At 39.9% G+C, this 23,508-nt stretch overlaps 1 protein-coding gene across 3 annotated transcripts; it reads right to left on the bottom strand.

Moving 5' to 3' along the window:
• Positions 1 to 1,678: 1,678 nt before the first annotated feature.
• On the bottom strand, positions 1,679 to 22,914 carry PNLIP (pancreatic lipase). Of its 3 annotated transcripts, none has more exons than XM_088842536.1 (13): positions 22,869 to 22,914; positions 21,166 to 21,320; positions 20,319 to 20,441; positions 18,349 to 18,483; positions 14,879 to 14,990; positions 13,533 to 13,652; positions 13,299 to 13,418; positions 12,679 to 12,797; positions 7,908 to 8,037; positions 5,254 to 5,362; positions 3,994 to 4,158; positions 3,308 to 3,310; positions 1,679 to 1,742 (listed from the first exon to the last, which is right to left on the bottom strand). In XM_088842536.1, the coding sequence occupies exons 1-13, from the start codon at positions 22,912 to 22,914 to the stop codon at positions 1,679 to 1,681; spliced, it is 1,401 nt and encodes a 466-aa protein (XP_088698662.1). The 3 variants fall into 3 exon arrangements, with proteins under 3 accessions (XP_088698662.1, XP_088698663.1, XP_055281886.1); XM_088842537.1 differs by lacking the exon at positions 3,308 to 3,310 and adding an exon at positions 1,917 to 1,928 and having other exon boundaries at positions 1,679 to 1,735; positions 3,996 to 4,158; XM_055425911.2 differs by lacking the exon at positions 3,308 to 3,310.
• Positions 22,915 to 23,508: the final 594 nt, after the last annotated feature.

The raw sequence follows: 23,508 nt of genomic DNA, 5'->3' as shown, positions 1-23,508 counted from the left end.
TAAATGTGATGGCAGCAACATTGTTGACCAGCTCAAAGCCAGCTGACTCCTAAGTATGTGAGAGACCCTGATAAGATTAGAGTCAGACACGACTTAGTGACTGAACAACAAGATGGGAAGATTCTTGGCTGGGGTTTTTAACTGACAATAACAACTGAAATATGTTGAATGAACTTGTATCCTGGTCAGATTCAGGGATTTAAGGCATACAAATCTGTGGATCTCTTTTGATAATGTAACTTCAGTTCCACCAGACAACGCTCCAGTCTTCAAGGTGTATGACTCCTTAGAATTCACAAAGGTAGAGAATAAGGTTGTTAGCCATCATTTGTCATGTTCATATGTCCAGATGGAGCCAAACAGCTGCTTTCCTCCAGCCAATCAGCTCTATTTTTTTTTCTCCTTCAATTTCAAGTTCACTACATATAGATATCTTGTCATCTCATAAGACAATGATCTTATAAGTTCTAGGGGAAGAGAAGGTTGGTTCAAGCTGGGTTCTAGGAGGCCTTTAATTTCAAAGAAGTTTTTGTCCTGGAAAATCTGTTTTCTAAGTCTTTTTCACAGCCTGGACCCTCACCTATATTTGTTTGAATCACAGTTGGAAACATCCCTTGACCTAGTTGAATTTCTCCCTGTGTTTGTTGTAAAGGAAAGTGGGGTACGAGACTCTGCCTTATCATCAGTCAACTATTGACCTCTTTCTTTTTCTTTTATCAGAGACACCCTATCTATGGGAAGTGAATTCAGGTTCTGAGTGTATCTTAGACTTCCCAAAGCCCTTGATGGCCATTGGTAGATTTCCACCAGTTCCTGTGGGATGACTACTAAGAAAAGGTCTCAGATCAATAGACCTGGTGCCAGTTGGGGAAAATTAGGCCCCAAAGTCTATAACCTTTGTAGGGTGTGAGAGAATTTCCAAAACAGCCCCAACTTTCAGAATCCCAGAGTAGGAAAGTTTTGGGCCAGGTGGAGCAGGATTTAGATTACAAAATGATCAGAATTTGCACTCCGTGCAAGTACCAAAGGGACTGACATAAACTCCATGTGTGGGTCAAGTCATTGCCCTTCTCAAAGCCCTTTGGGGTCTCTGCTCATCATTATGGAAGTCTTCCATCATCTGATGGCCATGGATCAGGCAGTGGGTCCATTCTCTGCTCACTGTGTATACTTGGTACCTAGCAGACTGCCTTACACACAGCATGTGCTCAACAAGTGCTTGTTGGGGGAATAAATGGTCAGTCAAGACCCACTTAGTCCCATCTCCTACAACTCCTCTGTCTAGACATGGTCCACAAAACATAACACATCGTTTGATTAAAGATGATGGAAAAAGTGGCAAAGGTGGGTACTGATCACATATGCCCACAACCAACAGAAGGCTCATTTTGGACCTGGGAGTCTCCCTTAAGTGATCAGAATGACATCGGCAACATCAGTAATGAGCATCATGCCAGTATCAAGTAAACAATATTCCCAAGTTCAAATGCCAAGTAACATGTAGCAAAATTCAACCATTATCTGTGGTTCTTCAGACCAACTCCAAATTCTGGATCTTTAACCCTATTATCCAAAAATTTCACTGGAAATAATGGACATGATGGCAAAAAAAAGAAGGTATTGCTTTACCACCGGATTTTATTAGCAGTAAGATTCAGTATTCACATGGCCGCAGTTCCTAACATGGGTTGAGGGTGAGCAGAACCTCTTCCCTCACAGTGTCTTGGCTACAGAAGTCAAACCTGGGGAGAGAAAACAAGACATCAGCTCTTCCTGGCACTCAGCTGGTGTGTCACCTGTGATGACAGCCTCTTCTCTGCCGTCAGTCTGAGTGAGTGTGACACCTTGTGCCTGAGACTAGACACTGGCTGAGGGAACTCCTCTTGGGTAGAAAGGACTGCATTTTCCTTTCCAATTTTATGCCGCGACTATGCAATAGCAGACAGAAAAGATATTATTGGACTCTCAAAGGACAGGGAAGGTCCACCAGCCACATCCCCAGAGCACCTACTGAATACGGCATGTCGTCAGTGAAAGCATTGAGGGATAAGAGGGTTGGCAGCATGACAGAAATCAGCCAGAGTTTTTTAAAAAGGAAAAAGAAAGAAGCCAGAGTAAAAATCCTGAGGTCCTGGTGTTACATTGGCCAGGCGTTCTTATTTTAATTCAATATTCGACTGAAATGATAATTTTACTCGTTAAGACTGAATGATACTTAGGAGGCTCATTTTCTTACTGGGGTGGGTTGCCATGCCCTCCTCCAGAGGATTTTCCCATCCCAGGGATCGAACCCGGGTCTCCTGCATTGCAGGCAGATTCTTTACCATCTGAACCACCAGGGAAGTCCAACAAAATACATAAGCATTGGTAAACTGTCCAAGGCACAAAAAATGCTCAGAAAATACTCCTTTCTCTGCATCTTCATTTTCTTCCCTGTAATTTAATGGCTAGCAGGTGTGCAAATAGCAAATTAAAGGTTAAAAATTAATGTCAAAAGGGTCACAAGAAACAAAGAGCACACAATAGCTATCAATAAAGTTGAATTGAATTTCTTCTGGGGTAGTGAAGAATTTGCTGAAGTCAGATTTCCTGCCCCTGAATTGTGGCTTTGAGCCTTCATTGAATTATCTGTAAAATGGGGATATTAGTAGCACTTACCTCCCATTACCACCATCAAGAGGGTTAACATAACCATTATTTTGAAATGTTTTTCCTGTCCTTTGCAATCTCTTCTTCCCATCCTATTCCACTCACAGCCTTGGCTAGTTTCCTCACATATGTGTGCTGATCAGCAGTCTGCTGAGTATTTAAGGAAATTTTCCAGCTCTCTGAGGTTCCCTCTCCGTAGCTTTCTCCTTGCTGGTACTCAGTCCTATGAAATCTGCTTGTCTTGGATTTTCTGGATTCTCAGATCTGTTTCTTCAGGTCAGGTAGTGGGTTCTGCCTGAATTTTTCCTCTTTGGGGACATCCTGGTTACTCTCTTAAGGCTGTAAGCCAGGACAATTTCAAGTCAACATTATTTGTTTATTATCTCTCAGCAGTCACTTTCCTTTGTTGCCTAATGTTCAGTATCTTGAAAACTGTGGTTTGATATATTTTGTCTGAATTTCTGCCTGTTTCAGGGAGAAGGTAAATCTGGTCTCTTGTGTCTCCATCTTTGCCAGAAGCAAAAGCTCCTCATTGGATTTACAGGAGGACTGAATGATGAGATGGAAGAAGCCACATAGTTCTGTACCTCGGAACTGGGCTTTATACTCAATACGCTGGGCTGATATTAGTACTTTTATGAGTATCGCCATCCTCAACTCACTGTTTCTGGTGATTCACTATGGTAAATGTCCTTTGAGTCACGCACACTTCAGTCTTGATTAGAACCAATGGTTCATCTTTGTCTTCACTGCAAGGGCCAATGATACAGGACAACCTATTTGTGTTCTTTGATACATTGCCTGTTTTCCTGGTAATTGAAGTGGTGATTTGGTGAATCCAGGAAGTTTGGGGAAGATACACATATTAAGCACACACATAGCACAAAGCACAACTGCTAAATGAAATCAATCTTTTCCCGTTAGGATCATGAAACAAGATTCTCAATTTAGCACTTAATTTGTATCAGATCACACAATGAAAGTGAAAGCCGCTCAGTAGTGTCTGACTCTTTGTGATCTGTATAGTCTATGGGATTCTCCCAGCCAGAATAGTGGAGTCGATAGTTGTTTCCTTCTCCACCAGGGATCGAACCCAGGTCTCCCGCGTTGCAGGCAAGTTCTTCTGAGCTACCAGAGAAGCCCATATGGTCATCCACAAATTTATTAAAGTTGTTTTCCTAAAGTTCTATACTTTCTCCCAAAGAAATAAAAGGTGTTAGGAAGCAGCTATCGCTGAGACAGAGGAGAACCACTGCAGATTATTTAACTTAAAGTTGTTTTTCAGTGGGAGTAGAATTATAAATGTGACAATGTTTCCAGTCTATTTGGATTTATATTACTTACACTTGTCCGTCGTTTGTTTCCACACTGATCTTGGATGCTCCCACTTTGGGTAGGGTTGGGTTGATCACATTGTTGTACCAAAGAAATTTAACCTTTTGCAAAACTCCAACTTCCACATCTGAGTCAAATTCAGTGGATTCAGTACTGTCTGGTTTGAGAGTACCGCTTGGGAGTGAAGTTAAACACATACATGAACACACTTAAATACACACACACACACACACACATATATGTGTGTTTCTAAAACCAGCTTACAATGTATCTCTAGTAAGATGATTGATACTACATTTGTCAGTCTAATGGTTAAATAAATGCAGATATATATGCTCTGTCAGTGGTAGTTCATTTGCCATCAATAACTCATTACTTAAAAGTCAGTCTTACTTTGATAAAACTTCAGATATAATCCTCCCACAATTTAATAAATGATGACATCATGCTGTCATCCTTTTCCAGTTGTTTCATGGGTAGAATAATTATTTAGTGATTATAAATCAGATGCCATCCATCAAAATAAGTAACTGGTTTTCTCAGGAAACAGTAGGGAAAAAATTTAGGAACAGAATTCTAAAACATATTAAGGTACAAGGGTGAAATAATATCTTCCTCTTAATGACACATGGCAGTTCTATAATTCTGAAGGGGTTCAGAGCAAGTGTCTCCAGAATGTGCCACTTTGGCAGGTGGACTATTTTGAGCTGAAGAAAATCAAGATTTGTCAGATTCAAGAATGACTTCTACTTTTCCCTTACCTGCCTAAAAGAATTTAGGTAGAAGGCCTGGTTCAGGAAGAGAAATATCACCTGAGATGAGTACAAGGAATATGGCCTGGGTGTGATAAGCTGGCAAGGAGCTCGGTTGGGCCAAGAGATCCAAATTCCTCTCCACGTCCCGTTGTCTCTGCCTGGCACAGCAAACCTTTGTTCACCAAATATTTGGTCTTCCCATCTTCCTTTCTCCCCTTTCAAGTGCCAGACCCCTGCTCCCTTCTCCTTAGTTCAGAGTGGCATATAAGCCTCAATTATTTGATTGTGGCTCTCATATTACAGGAACCCCATATGTACATTATTAAATTAGCTTTTCTCCTATTATCTGTCCTATGTTAATTTTATTACTAGACTAGCCAAAGACCCAAGAAAGGTAAAGCAAAAAACCTTCCTTCCCTGCATTCCCATGTGGTAATGAATAAGCTCTGATGTTCATGACATACATTATATGTGTGAAAGATTCCAACATTTAAGGAGCTTAGAGTTTACTTACTTGAAAATTTCGTACTGCTTAGAATTTCCTTTATCTCCAAACAAAGAAACTAGTATGTGTCCTGTAACTCTCTTTCCGGTCAGTGTGACAGCCACCTTATACCTCCAACCTACAAAGGAGATATATTTGCAAAATATCAACTTTTAGAAAAATTACTCCGAAAACAGGATTCCATTACTGCTGAATTTTGAATAATTTTTGTCTGGTTTTGGTAGTTCTAATCAAATAGTGATGGATATTCCTTTAACTAAATGTTCAGATGGCTAACAATAGGTGGTGGGGGAGGAACACAGACTTTTCCCAAGGTCAAAAGATTTCAAGCCAAGGGACTAAGCAATATATTTTGCTTTCAACTTTTTTAAACTAACAATGTATTCTGGATCTTAGAAGAACACTATATTAAAAGATAATGTGATATTTTCATCAGTTTATTTCATTTTTATAGATCACAGAAGTTCAGAGTACTATCATCTTTTGGTCTAAATAATCTACATTTGGAATGAAGACTGACCTCTTCCAGTCCTGTGGCCACTGCTGAGTTTTCCAAATCTGCTGGCATATTGAGTGCAGCACTTTCACAGCATCATCTTTCAAGACTTGAAATAGCTCAACTGGAATTCCATCACCTCCACTAGCTTTGTTAGTAGTGATGCTTTCTAAGGCCCACTTGACTTCACATTCCAAGATGTCTGGCTCTAGGTCAGTGATCACGTTATCGTGACTATCTTCGTCGTGAAGATCTTTTTTGTACAGTTCTTCTGTGTATTCCTGCCACCTCTTCTTAATATCTTCTGCTTCTGTTAGGTCCATACCATTTCTGTCCTTAATCGAGCCCATCTTTGCATGAAATGTTCCCTTGGAATCTCTAATTTTCTTGAAGAGGTCTCTTGTTTTTCCTATTCTGTTGTTTTTCTCTATTTTTTGCATTGATCACAAGCTGGAATCAAGATTGCTGGGAGAAATATCAATAACCTCAGATATGCAGATGACACTACCCTTATGGCAGAAAGTGAAGAGGAACTCAAAAGCCTCTTGATGAAAGTGAAAGAGGAGAGTGAAAAGGTTGGCTTGAAGCTCAACATTCAGAAAACAAAGATCATGGCATTTGCTCCCATCACTTCATGGGAAATAGATGGAAAAACAGTGGAAACAGTGCCAGACTTTATTTTTTTGGGCTCCAAAATCACTGCAGATGCTGATTGCAGCCATGAAATTAAAAGACGCTTGGTCCTTGGAAGGAAAGTTATGACCAACCTTGATAGTATATTAAAAAGCAGAGACATTACTTTGCCAACCAAGATCCATCTAGTCAAGGCAATGGTTTTTCCCATGGTCATGTATGGATGTGAGAGTTGGACTGTGAAGAAAGCTGATCGCCGAAGAATCGATGCTTTTGAACTGTGGTGTTGGAGAAGACTCTTGAGAGTCCCTTATACTGCAAGGAGATCCAACCAGTCCATTCTAAAGGAGATCAATCCTGGGTGTTCATTGGAAGGACTTATGCTAAAACTGAAACTGCAATACTTTGGCCACCTCATGCGACGAGTTGACTCACTGGAAAAGACTCTGATGCTGGGAAAGGTTGGGGGCGGGAGGAGAAGGGGACGACCGAGAATGAGATGGCTGGATGGCATCACCGATTCTGTAGACATGGGTTTGAGTGTACTCCGGGATTTGGTGATGGACAGGGAGGCCTGGCGTGCTGTAATTCACGGGGTCGCGGAGAGTCGGACACGACTGAGCGACTGAACTGAACTGAACTGAACTGAATCTACATTTATCTCAAATATTCTATAAGTCAACTTTCCATCATCACTGGGATTGTATTGACTTATGGTAATCATTTTATAGTACTAGTCAATAGTGAATTGCCATTTTTTGCCATTTAGAGCTGGCCTGGGCCAAATTGGGAAGGCGATAAAATTTAGCTTTAGTTTTTATTATGCAGTTAACCCTATTAACTCCAATACAAATAATTTTCTTCCTCTGCTACCCCAGAAAAGAAACCCAGGGTCTGTCCCTAAGCCTCACCATTCCCACATCCTCTGATTTTCACAACCCATGGAGTCTACAATCCTGATATCTCTTGAATCTGTCACTTCCCTTCCATTTCCATAATCTCTGCTATCTCTCTCATGGGTTACTTTTCTGTTTGTAAAAAAAACCTCATAATTTTGCACAGTTAAACTTTTAACAGAGTGTGAAGAGGCTGGAGCAGAAGAAGCCTCCTGAATTCAGCACCAGTATTAATTGATATCGTGCATGCGTGCCTGCTCAGTTGCTCAGCTGTGTCTGACTCTTTGCCACCCCACGGACTGTAGCCCACCAGGGATTTCCCAGGCAAGAATACTGGAGTGGGTTGCCATTTCCTCCTGAAGGAGACGTTCCCAACCCAGGGATTGAACCCGTGTCTCTTATGTCTCCTGTATTGGCAGGTGGATTCTTTGCCATTGTGCCACCTAGGATCAGGCTCTAAATTCCGTTCTGCCCCTCAAAGTTAGCCGTGTTTACAGTAAGGATGGCATTGAAGTGTTTCTCCATTTTGGAGAGGAGTGTTTAAAACTTTTGTACAGAAAAGCAATTTCACACATTTCCACTGGACATGATAAAATACATAGTATTGAGAATTTGAGACAAGTAAAATAGGAACTTACGGGCAAAATTGCTGGCATCACCAGTGTTTAGATAAAATGTCTGGCCCTCTGATTTTGTTTTCCCAGGAAATCTGTCAGCATAATGACCCATTTGGGGGCAGCCTTCACTTGGACAGGGGAAGCACTTGTTCTAGGGAATATAAGCAAATGGTGAACAAGGATGTTCTTTTTAAAAATAGCATACTATCTTATTCTATGTATTGTTGAATTCTCAAATACTCTAATCCCAATCCTGTTCTGATAGTAACAGAAGATTTTAACGGTGTCTCAACGAAGGTTAAAAATGAGTCTCATTATTTACAACAATAAATCAGCTATTTCACTGTTAAATAACACAATATTAAGAAAAAAAATATAAAAGTCACTTAAGATAATTATATATACATATATATATATATATATAACCTTTTCTCTTTTGCCTCTCTTAAGTTGCTCCAGTTGCCCCAAGACCCCCCTCTTGTTTTAGGTAGTAAGAATTTATTTTAGAAAAGTTGAAAAAGAAAGAGCAAGGTGATAATCAGCTTCTGATACACAAAATAGAATCCACTGGGAGGACAATAGACTTAAAAGTCATTTTTCTCAATTTCTTTAATTCTCATTTAGCATATCAAGGTCTGAAAGATTCAAATCTCAGAATTTTCCCAGTGTGAAGGGAAATTGTTCTAGTTGGTTGTTAAGACTTAGCCATGCGTTGAGGGCCTGAAGAAGATGGATATCACATAGGAAAATGTCCTTTCTTTTTGGATCAAGAACTGATGGGAAGAAAAGAGGGACAGACATGAACAGAGGGGAGGTAGACAGGTAGAGAGATACAGAAATTCCTACTATGAAAGGGCAAGGCTGCCCCACAGAAGAGGCGAGTGGTGAACTCCTGAATCAATGGACCAGATGGGGACTGGGCCAAATCTCAGGGTCTGCATCCAGCAAAAGCTAAGGGGAAATGGAGTCAACCGGGAAGAAATACCCAACCAGCAAGAGTGGACATACCCAGACATCACCTGCAGATGGCAGCGGTGAGCCCATCAGTGTGGTGGATCCCCAAGTCTTCCTTTCTGACCCTCACACACACACACACACCACCACCACCACCACCAGGACCATCCCGCCCAACACCAACCTGGAGACAAGTGGCCCAAAGGCTGAGAAATCTGCAGAACTGAAAACACTTTCCAAAAAAGTGTCTGAGCACCACCTAAAAGGACTGCTTATATTATTGAATCAGGTTAAGTTTTAACTGAATGAAATTTAAAGCTTCTGTGTTGTCTGTTTTCCCCATTACCTAGAAAATGGGGGTTTGGGAAGAAAATAAAAACAAAGAAGCCAGGATGTTCTTGTTGTACATGCAAGCTATATTGTGAATAAATTATGTACCCATCTCCTTTCCCTTACACATAAGAGCTAACATTTGTTGAGTGCTAATTATTATACCTTAGGTTCTGGGCTAAGTAATTAAAACATGTTATTTCATTAATTCTGCCTACCAAATATATGGAATTTACCATTTTATTTGCATTTAAAAATGAAGAAAGTGATTTAGAGAAGTTGAATGTTTTGCCTCAAATCATTCACCTTTTTAATTGTGGAACTAGGAATCACATCCTCTCTCTTCATTGCTAAAGTATATCTGCTTGATAATTATAACTTCACCTGCCATGTTACTTGAAAATGTACATATTTAAATATGTACAAATGCATAGTAAATATGTACGTGTTACATATTAAATAACACATGGTATACATTTTTATTTGAAAAAACTTATAGTGAAAGGAAAAGCATAGTTAAGAAAAAAAAGGCAATTGATATGTTATATTCAAGATCAGGGCTTCCCAAGTGGCACTAGTGGTAAGAAACCTGCCTGCCAATGCAGGAGACAAAAGAAACATAGTTCCATCCCTGGGTTAGGAAGATCCCCGGAAGAAGAGCATGGCAACCAACTCCAGTATTCTTGCCTGCAGAATCCCATGGACAGAGGAGTTTGGCGGGCTACAGTCTATATAGTTGCAAGGATTTGGACACGACTGAGGCGACTTAGCACACAGGCACACATTCAAGATCAGATTTAAGGATGACTCTACACATGAACATCACCAGATGGTCAACACCGAAATCAGATTGATTATATTCTTTGCGGCCAAAGATGGAGAAACTCTATACAGTTAGCAAAAACAAGACCAGGAGCTGACTGTGGCTCAGATCATGAACTCCTTATTGCCAAATTCAGACTTAAATTGAAGAAAGTAGGGAAAACCACTAGACCATTCAGATATGACCTAAATCAAATCCCTTATGATTATACAGTGGAAGTGAGAAATAGATTTAAGGAACTATATCTGATAGAGTGCCTGATGAACTATAGACGGAGGTTCATGACATTGTACAGGAGACAGGGACCAAGACCATCCCCATGGAAAAGAAATGCAAAAAAGCAAAATGGCTGTCTGAGGAGGCCTTACAAATAGCTGTGAAAAGAAGAGAAGCAAAAAGCAAAGGAGAAAAGAAAAGATATAAGCATCTGAAGGCAGAGTTCCAAAGAATAGCAAGGAGAGATAAGAAAGCCTTCCTCAGTGATCAATGCAAAGAAATAGAAGAAAACAACAGAATGGGAAAGACTAGAGATCTCTTCAAGAAAATTAGAGATACCAAGGGAACATTTCATGCAAAGATGGGCTCGATAAAGGACAGAAATGGTATGGACCTAACAGAAGCAGAAGATATTAAGAAGAGGTGGCAAGAATACACAGAAGAACTGTACAAAAAAAATCTTCATGATGAAGATAATCACGATGGTGTCATCACTGACCTAGAGCCAGACATCTTGGAATGTGAAGTCAAGTGGGCCTTAGAAAGCATCACTACGAACAAAGCTAGTGGAGGTGATGGAATTCCAGTTGAGTTATTTCAAATCCTGAAAGATGATGCTGTGAAAGTGCTGCACTCAATATGCCAGCAAATTTGGAAAACTCAGCAGTGGCCACAGGACTGGAAAAGGTCAGTCTTCATTCCAATCCCAAAGAAAGGAACGCTCAAACTACCGCACAATTGCACCCATCTCACACGCTAGTAAAGTCATGCTCAAAATTCTCCAAGCCAGGCAATACGTGAACCGTGAACTTCCAGATGTTCAAGCTGGTTTTAGAAAAGGCAGAGGCACCAGAGATCAAATTGCCAACATCCACTGGATCATGGAAAAAGAAAGAGAGTTCCAGAAAAACATCTATTTCTGCTTCATTGACTATGCCAAAGCCTTTGACTGTGTGGATCACCATAAACTGTGGAAAATTCTGAAAGAGATGGAAATACCAGACCACCTGACCTGCCTCTTGAGAAACCTGTATGCAGGTCAGGAAGCAACAGTTAGAACTGTACATGGAACAGCAGACTGGTTCCAAATAGGAAAAGGAGTTCGTCAAGGTTGTATATTGTCACCCTGCTTATTTAACTTATATGCAGAGTACATCATGAGGAACGCTGGGCTGGAAGAAGCACAGCCTGGAATCAAGATTGCTGGGAGAAATATCAATAATCTCAGATATGCAGATGATACCACTGTTATGGCAGAAGGTGAAGAGGAACTAAAAAGCCTCTTGATGAAAGTGAAAGAGGAGAGTGAAAAGGTTGGCTTGAAGCTCAACATTCAGAAAACGAAGATCATGGCATCTGGTCCCATCACTTCATGGGAAATAGACAGGGAAACAGTGGAAACAGTGTCAGACTTCATTTTTCTGGGCTCCAGAATCACTGCGGATGCTGATTGCAGCCATGAAATTAAAAGACGCTTGCTCCTTGGAAGGAAAGTTATGACCAACCTAGATAGCATATTAAAAAGCAAAGACATTGCTTTGCCAACACAGGTCCGTCTAGTCAGGGCAATGGTTTTTCCCATGGTCATGTATGGATGTGAGAGTTGGACTGTGAAGAAAGCTGAGCGCTGAAGAATTGATGCTTTTGAACTGTGGTGTTGGAGAAGACTCTTGAGAGTCCCTTGGACTGCAAGGAGACCCAACCAGTCCATTCTAAAGGAGATCAGTCCTGGGTGTTCATTGGAAGGACTGATGCTAAAGCTGAAACTCCAATACCTTGGCCACCTCATGCGACGAGCTGACTCACTGGAAAAGACTCTGATGCTGGGAGGGGTTAGGGGCGGGAGGAGAAGGGGACAACAGAGAATGAGATGGCTGGATGGCATCACCAGCTCGATGGACATGAGTTTGAGAGAACTCCGGGAGTTGGTGATGGACAGGGAGGCCTGGCGTGCAGTGATTCATGGGGTCGCAAAGAGTTGGACATGACTGAGCGACTGAACTGAACTGAACTTAGATATCCACAGGTTACCAAAAAAGATGATTAAAAAAATCTGGGCAATTATGTGATTGCACAGAAATGTCCACATGCCCACAATCTTATTCCTTCGTAAAATTAACAATTAAGACAATTTTTCCACAGTCATCTGTGTCCTGTGGCCATAGCTCAGGTTTCCAGAGACAATTTTTGCGCTTCAAATTATTTCCAAAGCAAGTTTTCACATTTATCCAACACACACAGAAGTGATAAAGAACAAGGTGGACACAGGCATTTCAGTTTACAAGTCCATTTCTCTAAAGTTCTCCCTCGCCTTATCACTGTTAGAATAAACACGTATGATGAAAGCATAAATAAGGTATCAGTCATACCAGTAATATTCACTGAGTGCATACTGTGTGCAGTGAACCACACCAATCATGAGAAGTGATGGTCACAAAATCCTTCAGGTGCAAGAAACGATGTACTTACTTCACTGAAAGCACTGTAAGAGGCACAGGGAAATCCGGCAAAGCCATCAGGGTTGAGGATGCTGTCAGCATAATACTTGTAACTTCTTAAGTGATTACAGGCCACAAAGTCACGCGTTCCTTTGAAATCAGACATGATTACACATCAGAGACAGATGTTATTTTTCCAAGTTAATGTCATGTTTGGAACATAGTTGTTGAATAGGTTTCTCTAATTAGTGCAAACTCCTGGCAGTCACAGAACAAAATCATTTATGAAGGGTCGTTATTATTTGAGATGTAATCAGAAGTTAAGATTATAATAGTTTGCCACAGATGAATGAAATGGAAAAATAACTCTAGGAAGAAAAGATCCATCCATATAGATACAAGTATAATTTAGTAATGTATTCCGTGAGTTAGATTCTTGGAAAGTTGAATACAAGTACATTTTCTTTCCTGTAGTCTGCTCATGTCCACTTCCCTCAGTGAAAATGTGCATCATGGGGATATGATGAAAAGCCATTGGTTACAGAAAATGTGACACCTGTACCATATCAAAAATATGTAGCATGTTTACCAAAAGAAAACACAGATTCCACCCCAAGGAAATCTCCTTATGTACATAATAAATAGGTTTACCTTCCCAGATCCCATCAATGTCAACAATCTGAGACAGAGCATTCTTCTTACATCCAGGCATTTCTTTTCCTCCATTTGGGAAGAAATCTAGGTGGCCCACAACTTGGCTCATTCCAAACCCTGAGATATTTTAAAATATGGGAAAGTTGATGTCAACATACAGACTCAAAACACTCTAAAATGCTCATGTGTAAATTCAAAAAACACTCCAGGAGGATGAATTGAGGGACTCACCCAGGTTGGGGATCATTGGGGCAGCATCTGTGTGAATTACATCCACAAACTGGGCATCGCTGGGGTCCAATCGGACCAATTCAGGTGTGCCCTCAAAGCAAGGCTCCGCTGGATCCAACCCTAAAACAGACAGGATGTGTCATATCAGTGTCTTATCAGTGGACAGACATGTTTACTTCTCTCACTAGTAACATATCTGAGCGCAAGCGCAGGTGGTAATCACGAGTAGGGCGTGCAAAGAGATAAGTCAGTTCTTCCATAACGTACCATTTTCTGAAAGGAAATCTATGTCTAATTTATTATTTGCTTTAAAGTGAATTTTCCCTGAGCCATGGAATATTCGTGGATACTTAGGCACTGGGTCAATTCTGTCACTAGCGCATTACAATGAAAGAGTTCAGACTCTGGGAGATAGCACTGGACTCCTAAGAGATCTTCAGGCTAAAAGAGTCCCACCTACACTAACTCCCCTGACGGCAAGGATCTTGGCATTCATAGTCACTGGGACCACAGCTTGACACGATGCCTGACTGAGCAGGTTCCACTGGACATTAATGGACTGTGAAAAGGAAAGTTCTCTCCAGCAAATTAAAGAGAGATATTCCAGTTGCCCTCACCAATCCAAATATGACCAACTTATCTGAAGTATTAAAAAAAGAGAATCAGGAGTTTGGGGACAGAGTCGGAAGATGCAAGAATAAGTAATCATTCCCTGAAATAGTCACCTCTCAGATCCAGGAAAGCAAAGTCTTTCTTAGAAAGTTACAAGGTTTTTGCAGGACTTGGGTATCCAATACACGTCTCCACTGGTTAAATGCAACCAGTCTGAAATTGGTAAAATAAAAGTTTTGATCTAATTAGCAGCTTGAGCTCTGGCAGCCCAGGCTCCCAGACTATCTGTCCCCACCACTTGGGTTGTGGTTGATGAGGACTGGAATAATTACCAATTGCTGTGAAGCAGACTATAACTAATTAATACATTATTGATCTCCTTGGGTTTAATTTTATTTATTCTATTTATTTTATTCACTAAACTCATCCTTTGTGAATATCTGACAAAGAGAAAATAGATATAAATAAGACCACCAAATGTTCTTATGTCATGTTTTGGTCACATGTGGGTATTTATATGCTAAACAGGGCTCTGTAGACCAAAGAGCAGTATTAATAGACAATTAATGAGGTCTCAGAACACACTGATTTCTCTGATCCTGTGACCTAATTCGGAAAATGTAAAAACTTGTCTCCTCAGGTAAAAAGCAGGTATCTCTGTCAAATTTCTATCTTGTAGACCCCATATAGGCTTCACTTAGTCCAATTTTGCAGCTTTTTACTGTTTGACCTACCTGTGATACGTCCAATAGCCCCATTGGTCCTCCTTCCTGCCTCCCCAGCAGCGTGGGCACCCAGACTGTGGCCAATGACATGGACATCGGAAAGTGAATATTCAAATGATGACTGTTGAAAAGAAAACTCCTTCAGAATGTTTTCAAATTGGCAAAATTCAAGATGGCAGAAAAGAGAGAGCTCTGAAAACTCAACTTTTAAGAAGACATGCTGCCCCTTCAAAGCAATCAATTTTCAGGGATTCTTTTCATTTACAATAGAAAATGGTGATAGTTTAGTGCTTAAGCTGGTGGGAGTAGTACTCTCTTTTATTGTTTCACTACACAGAGGGAACCTTTGATGGTATGAGGACTTGTCCTGAGGTGATGAAGCAAGTATTTGGATTAGAAAATATAATAATGATTCTTCAACACATGATGTTGGGAAAACTGGACGGGTACATGAAAGAATAAAACTGGACCATTTTCTTAAACTATACACAAAAGTAAACTCAAAATGGATTAAAACTTAAAGGTAATACCTGAAACCATAAAACACCTGGAAGAAGCATGCGAAGTACATTCTTTGACATCCATCTTAGCAATATTTTTTTGGATGTGTCAAAAGCAGGCAAAAGAAACAAAAGCAAAAATAAATGAATGGAACTAATTAACCAGAAGTGCTTTTTCATGGTGAAGGAAAGCATTAGCAAACCAAGAAGGCAACTTACTAGATGGAAGAAGATATTTGCAAATTATATATGCCATAAGAGGTTATTATATATTCCATAAGAGGTTGACATTCAAAACAGATAAAGAGCTGACATAACTCAATATAAAAAATCCAAATAATCTGATTAAAAAATGAAGGGAGGACCTGAATAGACATTTTTCCAAGTCAGACATGCAGATGGCCAACAGACAGATGAAAAGACGTTCAACATTACTAATCATTCAGTTCAGTCGCTCAGTTGTGTCTGACTCTGCAACCCCATGGACTGCAGCATGCCAGGCCTTCCTGTCCATCACCAACTCCAGGATCTTATTCAAACTCATGTCCATCAAGTCAGTGATGCCATCTGACCATCTCATCCTCTGTCAGCCCCTTCTCCCACCTTCAATCTTTCCCCAGCATCAGGGTCTTTTTCAATGAGTCAGTTCCTCACATCAGGTGGCCAAAGTATCAGAGTTTCAGCTTCAGCATCAATCCTTCCAGTGAATATTCAGGACTGATTTCCTTTAGGATGGACTGGTTGGATCTCCTTGCAGTCCAACAGACTCTCAAGAGTCTTCTCCAACACATCAGTTCAAAAGCATCAATTCTTTGTCGCTCAGCTTTCTTTATAGTCCAACTCTCACATCCATACGCAACTACTGGAAAAACCATAGCTTTGACTTTTGTTGGTAAAGTAATATCCCTGCTTTTTAATATGCAGTCTAGGTTGGTCATAGCTTTTCTTCCAAGGAGCAAGCATCTTTCAATTTCATGGCTGCAGTCACCATCTGGAGTGTTGGAGCCCAAAAAAATAAAGTCTGTCACTGTTTCCATTGTTTCTCCATTTGCCATGAAGTGATGGGACCGGATGCCATGATCTTAGTTTTCTGAATGCTGAGTTTTAAGCCAAACTTTTCATTCTCCTCTTTCACTTTTATCAAGAGGCTCTTTAGTTCTTCACTTCCTGCCATAAGGGTTGTATCATCTGCATATTTGAGGTTATTGATATTTCTCCCGGCAATCTTGATTTCAGCTTGTGCTTCATCCAGCCCAGCATTTCGCATGATGTACTCTGCATATAAGTTAAATAAGCAGAGTGACGATATATAGCCTTGACGTACTCCTTTCCCGATTTGGAACCAATCTGTTGTTCCATGTCCAGTTCTAACTGTTGCTTTTTGACCCACATACAGATTTCTCAGGAGGCAGGTCAGGTGGTCTGGTATTCCCACCTCTTGAAGAATTTTCCACAGTTTGTTGTGATACACACAGTCAAAGGTTTTGGCGTAGTCAATAAAGCAGAAGTAGATGTTTTCCTGGAACTCTCTTGCTTTTTCAATGATCCAACAGATGTTGAAAATTTGATCTCTGATTCCTCTGCCTTTTCTAAATCCATCTTGAACATCTGGAAGTTCACGGTTCACGTACTGTTGAAGCCTGGCTTGGAGAATTTTGAGCATTACTTTGCTAGCGTGCAAGATGAGTGCGATTGTGCGTTGCTATGGACACTTCTGACTGAAAAAGGTTACTAATCATTAGGGAAGTGCAAATCAAAACGACAGTGAGATAACACCTCATACTTGTCAGAATGGCTATTATCAAAAAGACGACAGATACTGAGTGTTAGCAAGGATATGAGAAAAGGGAATCCTCAAGCATGTCAGGGGGAAGGTAAATCGATACAGCCACTATGGAGACCAGTATGGAAGCTCTTTAAAAAATCAGACACAGAACTATTATACGGTCCAGCAATTCCACTTCTGGGTATTGTTTCTAAAAAAATGAAAACAGGAATTCCGAAAGATAAATGCGCTCCTACGTTCATTGCAGAATTATTTACAATAGCCAAGCTATGGAAACAACCTAAGAGTCTATCAATAGGTGCATAAAGAAGATGTGGTACAGACATACTGTGTTTCATTGAGCTTTGCTTTTTTGTGTTTCACAGACACTGTGGTTTTTGTTTATTTGTTTTTTACAAGCTAAAGGGTTTTGGCAACTCTGATTTGAACAAGTCTAACAGCGCCATTTTTCCAACAACATTTGTTTACTTTGTGCTTCTGTGTCACTTTTTGGTAATTATCAGAATATTTCAAAATTTTCATTATTATAGTATTTCTTATGGTGATCAGTGACCTTTGATATTACTACTGTAATTGTTTCGGGGTACCACAAACCACAATCATGTGGATGGTGAATTTAATCAGTAAATGTTCTGCTAGCTCCACGAACCAGACATTGCAGTTATATATATTGACACATGAAACTAATGGAATACTGTGTGTCAACTTTACTTCAATTTTTAAAAAAGCAAAAGAAAAAAATTAAAGAAAGAAAAGAAAAGAATAATGAAAGCAATTACTTAAGCATTTTCGAAGTTTTTAGTTACCAAATCAGGTTAACTTGTTATCACTGTGCTTCTCTCCAAACAAACAAACAAAACCCCTAGTTTAATCATCATGTCAAGTTGGCCTAATAACTGGTTATGTTAAAAGAACTAACAGTGGAATTCAGTAGATAGACCTTACCTGGTTGCTTGAATAATAGCACTTAAAATTAGTTTAATTTTAACTTAATGGGTGATGAATTGATGAAGTTCAAATTGATTTAATTGATGAAGCTTTTTTTTTTTTTTTGCATTTTTCTCTTCAATCAAGGAGAATGCAACTCTCAGTACAAAAATATTTTATCAATTTTCATACATGCAGCAATTTTAGGGGGACGAGAATTCAGAGAGCCATGTGCTTGGGCTTTTATATAACCCAGAGTTAGTTACCTTAAGAACATCCACTAAATATGCCACCTCTGCACCCACAATCCGGATGTTCTGTGTGGCTTGTGTGTACCCTGTGCGGGAGCCACCTTTCCAGTCCACACAGATGCAGTTCACACTTTCCACGATAAACAGGTTCTGGTATGAGGGACACAATAAATAGAAAACAATTTAGGATCTTAACTAACTATTAATAACACTCTTGAAGACTAGGATCAATTCTCTTCTTGACCTACACAATATCATGCTCACATTTTAACCCAAAATCAGTAAGCAAAACTTCTATTACAGTTATGGAATACTTTTTAAAGCTTAACACTGGCTCTAAACTAGAGGTTTGGCCATAATGGGAAATGGATTCTTGAGATGTCTACAACAACAGATGCATGGATGTTTGTTTCAGGGAAAAGTGTATAAATGTGGTACGGTGGTTTGTCTCATTAGCACATCGTCAACCTCACAAGACTACATTGTCTTTTACTAGTATGCACCCCAGGACATCACCTGTCTTGTTCACTGATGTATCCTCAGTGTCTCGGATAGCTCCTGGCATATAGTAGGTATTCAATAAATATTTACTAAATAATGGAATAAGTGAAAGACTGTGTCAGGACCCTTTAAATAAAGATATTGAAGGCAAATGAATAGGCTTTTCCATGATGGAAAGATATATGAACGTGTTTTATTGTACATCACTGAAGTTATTTCACATAAAAATACAACCGTCCAGATATCTACTGGAAGCGAGGATCAGTGATAGTTTCGTGAGTGTTTTTTGAATATGTATTTATGCATATCCCCACCTTTTTGCCAAGAAGAATTTGAGAATGAAGCAATCTTAGAATCCATCTCCAACTCTTTCATTTTACAGAAAGTAAAGTCCAAAGAGGGGAAACAATTTGCTAGTGTCCTGGTTAGCTAAGGATAGAGTCAGAACTGGAATAAAGGGCATCTGCTCTTCTAATTTAACCTACTCACTCTTCCATCTTGATGCCCAAAGCCAATCAAATGCAAGAAAAACACAGCTGCCTTTGGGATCTCAAAAATAAACTATACATATATCTGAAAATCTACATACCTTGGAGCTGAGAATCGTAAACTTATTTTTTCTTCACTGTGGTATATAAATCTATTACTTACCCTTCCTCCTCCCCCAGCTCAATAATCAACTATAAAGTATTTTAGAAGACAAGTTGTGGCTTTACTGATTATTTCTAATCTTAACTGTCTTCAGGATCAGTCAAAACGCTCTTGGAGTTAATTCAGCCTTTAACTTGAGTCATAGGCAGGCCTGAAATAAGACCTCTAAAGAAAAGACTGCATCTTGGTGCCACAGTTGGCCACAAAAGCTTGATGAAGAAATAAATCAACGATAATGTTCCTTCAGCACTAGCAGTTACTCAGAAAATGTACTCTGTTTGATTTTCTGTCATTTAATTCTCCATCATCACAGGGCACATAGCCAAAAGCAAATTCAAGAAAATAGGATCACTACTGTTGAAACAACAGGAGCCAGAAATGAAAATCTACACAGTTTTTCAAGCTATTGCTACCATAGGAGATCAAGGAGTAGCAAGTGAAAATCACAGGAAAATAATTAGTTTGGGCAAAATGAGTTATCTTAGTTCTTCACACAGAAATCAAAGCCTATTGAAGAAATGAAAGCTATCGACAATGCAACAAATGCTGCATCAGTATGGCAGCATCTGTTGTGAAAATTCTGAAATATCTCTGTATCGGTTACTAAATAATCATTACCTAGAGCCACCACATGCCTGCCAGCTTTGCTGGTCAGTCTGACCTCCACCCTGTGTCACCTCCTGGACCTCTTCTGGGAACCCCAGGCCCAGTGAGGTCAGAGAATACTCCAACCTCCTGCTGACAGGAATCTGTCCTGACTCATGGGGCCTTGCCTTCTATGTTGTTAATTATCACTCTGGAAACAAATTTCCTTAAGAGATTTACAGTCTCACCTTGCAAATACTCTGCAGCCAGTTTTCATCTCCCTTGTCTGTGAATCCATGAATAACAAAGCGGGTTTTTCTATTTGTTTTGAAATTGGAGTTTGCGATGGTTGATGCATCTGCAACAATTTCCTGTTTGGGGGAGAAAAATGTTTAACGTCAAGTTTCTGAGACTGTCCAGTAGGACTGCTTGTACAAGGAGGGAAGTGGCGGGTGGGAGAAGACTACTGAGTCTCAGGGTCCTTGAGAATAAAGAGTCTCTCATTACAACCAAGATATTTCCAAGCATTACCAAGTCACTACTTTCCAGATGCCGTAAAATATTAGCATTTGCTCTACTTGGGTCATATGTCTGCTACAATATTGGAGGCAGAGGATGAGATGATTAGATAGCATCACTGACTCAATGGACATGAATTTGAGCAAATTCCAGGAGGTGGTGAAGGACAGGGAAGCCTGGCATGCTGCAATCCATGGGGTCGCAGAGTTGGACACGACTTAGAAATTGAACAACAACACAATACTGGTGGTGGGGTCTTGTCTTTGACCAATGGAAAACTACATATGTATGTATTTTATAGATACAAAATATGTTGGGAGATTACACATAACATCTGGAGATTATATATAATAACCATTTTTAGAATATTGTAGTAAATGCACCACAGAGATAGAATAAGAATAATACCAAGTAAATGGTTATCAAACAAGACTTTTATAAGCAAGTTAGATGAAATAATACTTAAGCTCTCTGCCCTAAAAGTCTCCACTGTGTGACTTGTTCTTTTTAAAGACAAAATTCCTTATTACGTAAAACAGATGAAACTTAGTTCTGAAAAAAGATGAGCATTCTTACTTGAAAGTTGTTTGGGTTCTCATTGGTGTATAGGAGGAAGCGAGTGTTGACTTCTTCTGGAGACCAAGGCAATACTTTGAGGGGTCTTTCTATAATTCCTGCCCAAGGGGAATCATCACTGAAGCAGCCAAGTCTATCGTAGCAGACTTCTTTTCCTGCAATCACACAGCAGTGTTAGTTTCACCAGAAGGCTCTTTTTAACGGTCTCCCTGCCAATGTTTGAGTTACATTACTTTTTGGGACATGTTTTCTTCCTCCACATCCTCAGATACCTTCTTATCCACACACTCACAAAACAGCTTCAACACACAACATCCCATCTAAGGACATGCTGCTGCTTCTCGTTTCTACCATGTAGGACTGCCTCACTCCCCTTCTATCCTGTCCTGTCCCACGCTAGGGCTTGATTAAGACTCTCAACTCAGATGTCTTCTTTGGGCCTCCGGTGTCCAAGAAAGGAGTAGCTTTGTGTCCCCAGGCCTTGGAGTAGGGGATGAAGTGCTTACCTTCTTGTAACCACCTTCCGATTTTGGGTTTGGGGTTGAGAGCTTAAGTTTCATGCTAATGCACAAGCTTTACATATCTACCTGGGTGAGTATTTAGGTCTCACCCTATTGGATATATTTAGGGGCATCCTAGATTCTTGTGATGAAAAAGGCTGCTCACAAATAATCAAATATAAGGCCCATGGTGGGGCTTCCCGGGTGGCTCAGTGGTAAAGAATCTGCCTGCCAATGCAGGAGACACGGGTTCAATCCCTGATCCAGGAAGATCCCACATGCCATTGAGCAACTAAGCCCACACGCCACATCTACAGAGCCTATGCTCTAGAGCCTGGGAGCCACAACTCCTGAGCAGCTAGTGAAGCCCCCACACTCTAGAACCCGTGCTCCACAACAAGATAAACCACAGCAATGAGAAACCCACACACCACAACTAGAGAAAAGCCAGTGCAGCAACAAAGACCTGACACAGCTAAAAAATAATTAATTAATTTAATTAAAATAAAAAGAAAGTCCATGGTTTGACACAACTCTGCACTTAAATGTTAATCCATAAAAGAACAACACAAAGGGAGGGTTAGCCAGGAGTTACTCAGTTAACAGTAGAAGTAGGAGTAGCAGTTGTTGTGAGGGCTGCATTCTCGAAAACTTACTGTGTGCCAGGTACTAGGCGAGATGATTTACATGCATTATCATACCTACATCTCACAATTATCTTACAGTAGGGGTGGTATTATATGCCCAGTTGACAGATGAAGATAGTGAAGCACAGAGAGGTTCAGAATTTTGCTCAGGGAAATAGTTTTGGCTGGTGGAACCCGGGTTCAAACTCGACACATGACTCCAAGCTAGGATTGCTAAATTTAGAAAGAAAATTGCAATTAAATTGGAGTTTCAGATAAACAATACATTTTTATTGTAAAAATAACAATAAATTTAAATTCTATTTTTTACAATGATAAATTTTATTATTTATATGACTGTGGCATATATTCTTGGTTTTATCTGAAATTCAAATTTAACAGGGTGTCTTAGCTTTTACCTAGCAACCTTACTCCTAATACCTATGCTCCTAATCATGGATCTCTCCTAATCACTTACTCCTCATCCTCATAGTGGCTTGAATTCAGCTGTTGTAGTCTTTCTTCCAAGTATGGAGCAGTAAGTCTCTTCCAGCATGACATAAATATTTTTTCTTACCTACGACTGCGCCCAGCAATAGTGAAAGTGTCCAGATTAGCAGCATCTAAATAAAATTTTAAAATATAATCGAGTCCAGTTAAGTAAGTTTTTAAAAGATTGGCATAATACAAGTCTAAATGAGTAAATTCAAATAAATTAGACAACAAGTTTCAGACTCACCATGGCAGTTCTGTCGAGTTCTACGCACAACCAGATAGCACCTAGAGGTCCTTTTATAGGCAAATCTTATCTTTTTGAGCAGTGCCATGGAAAAATGGCATGAGAAAAGAGGAGGTTCCAAGGATGTATTTCTAATTTTAGTCATAAATAAACCGCGACTGATAGAGTAGGTAAAGTTTTCCACCGTAGCTTTCGAAAGATGAGAAAACGGTACTGTTCTAATGGGATTATAAGGGTTAGAATCATCATAAGTTCACTGTAGGGAAGTTTCTGGCCTGTCCCTTTCTTAGTTGACAGTTTTCTGGGCTGGGCTGAGGGTATGTGTGAAATTAAATTGTTTCCACGGATTTGACAGCCATAGTCTTGACAACAAATACTAAGAGCTTACCAGCTTATGCAATTTCGTACAGTCTTGACTTACCCTCCAAAACAATGAAATAGAGGCAATTTTTCAAGAGATTTCATTTCTCTGGGGAAA

This window comes from Moschus berezovskii, chromosome 12 (genome assembly GCF_049115385.1).
Source record: "Moschus berezovskii isolate FMDL1 chromosome 12, NW_MosBer_1.0, whole genome shotgun sequence".
NCBI classification, from domain to species: domain Eukaryota; kingdom Metazoa; phylum Chordata; class Mammalia; order Artiodactyla; family Moschidae; genus Moschus; species Moschus berezovskii.
This window is presented reverse-complemented; position numbering and strand designations above follow the sequence as displayed.

Coding starts and splice junctions, on each gene's coding strand:
- PNLIP (XM_088842536.1), bottom strand. CDS start 22,914: ATGCTGCTAATCTGGACACTTTCACTATTGCTGGGCGCAGTCGTAG. Junction 8,038..12,678: donor CTTACAGTGCTTTCAGTGAA/GTAAGTACATCG, acceptor TATATTCCCTAG/AACAAGTGCTTCCCCTGTCC. Junction 4,159..5,253: donor AAGCAGTACGAAATTTTCAA/GTAAGTAAACTC, acceptor TTCACTCCCAAG/CGGTACTCTCAAACCAGACA.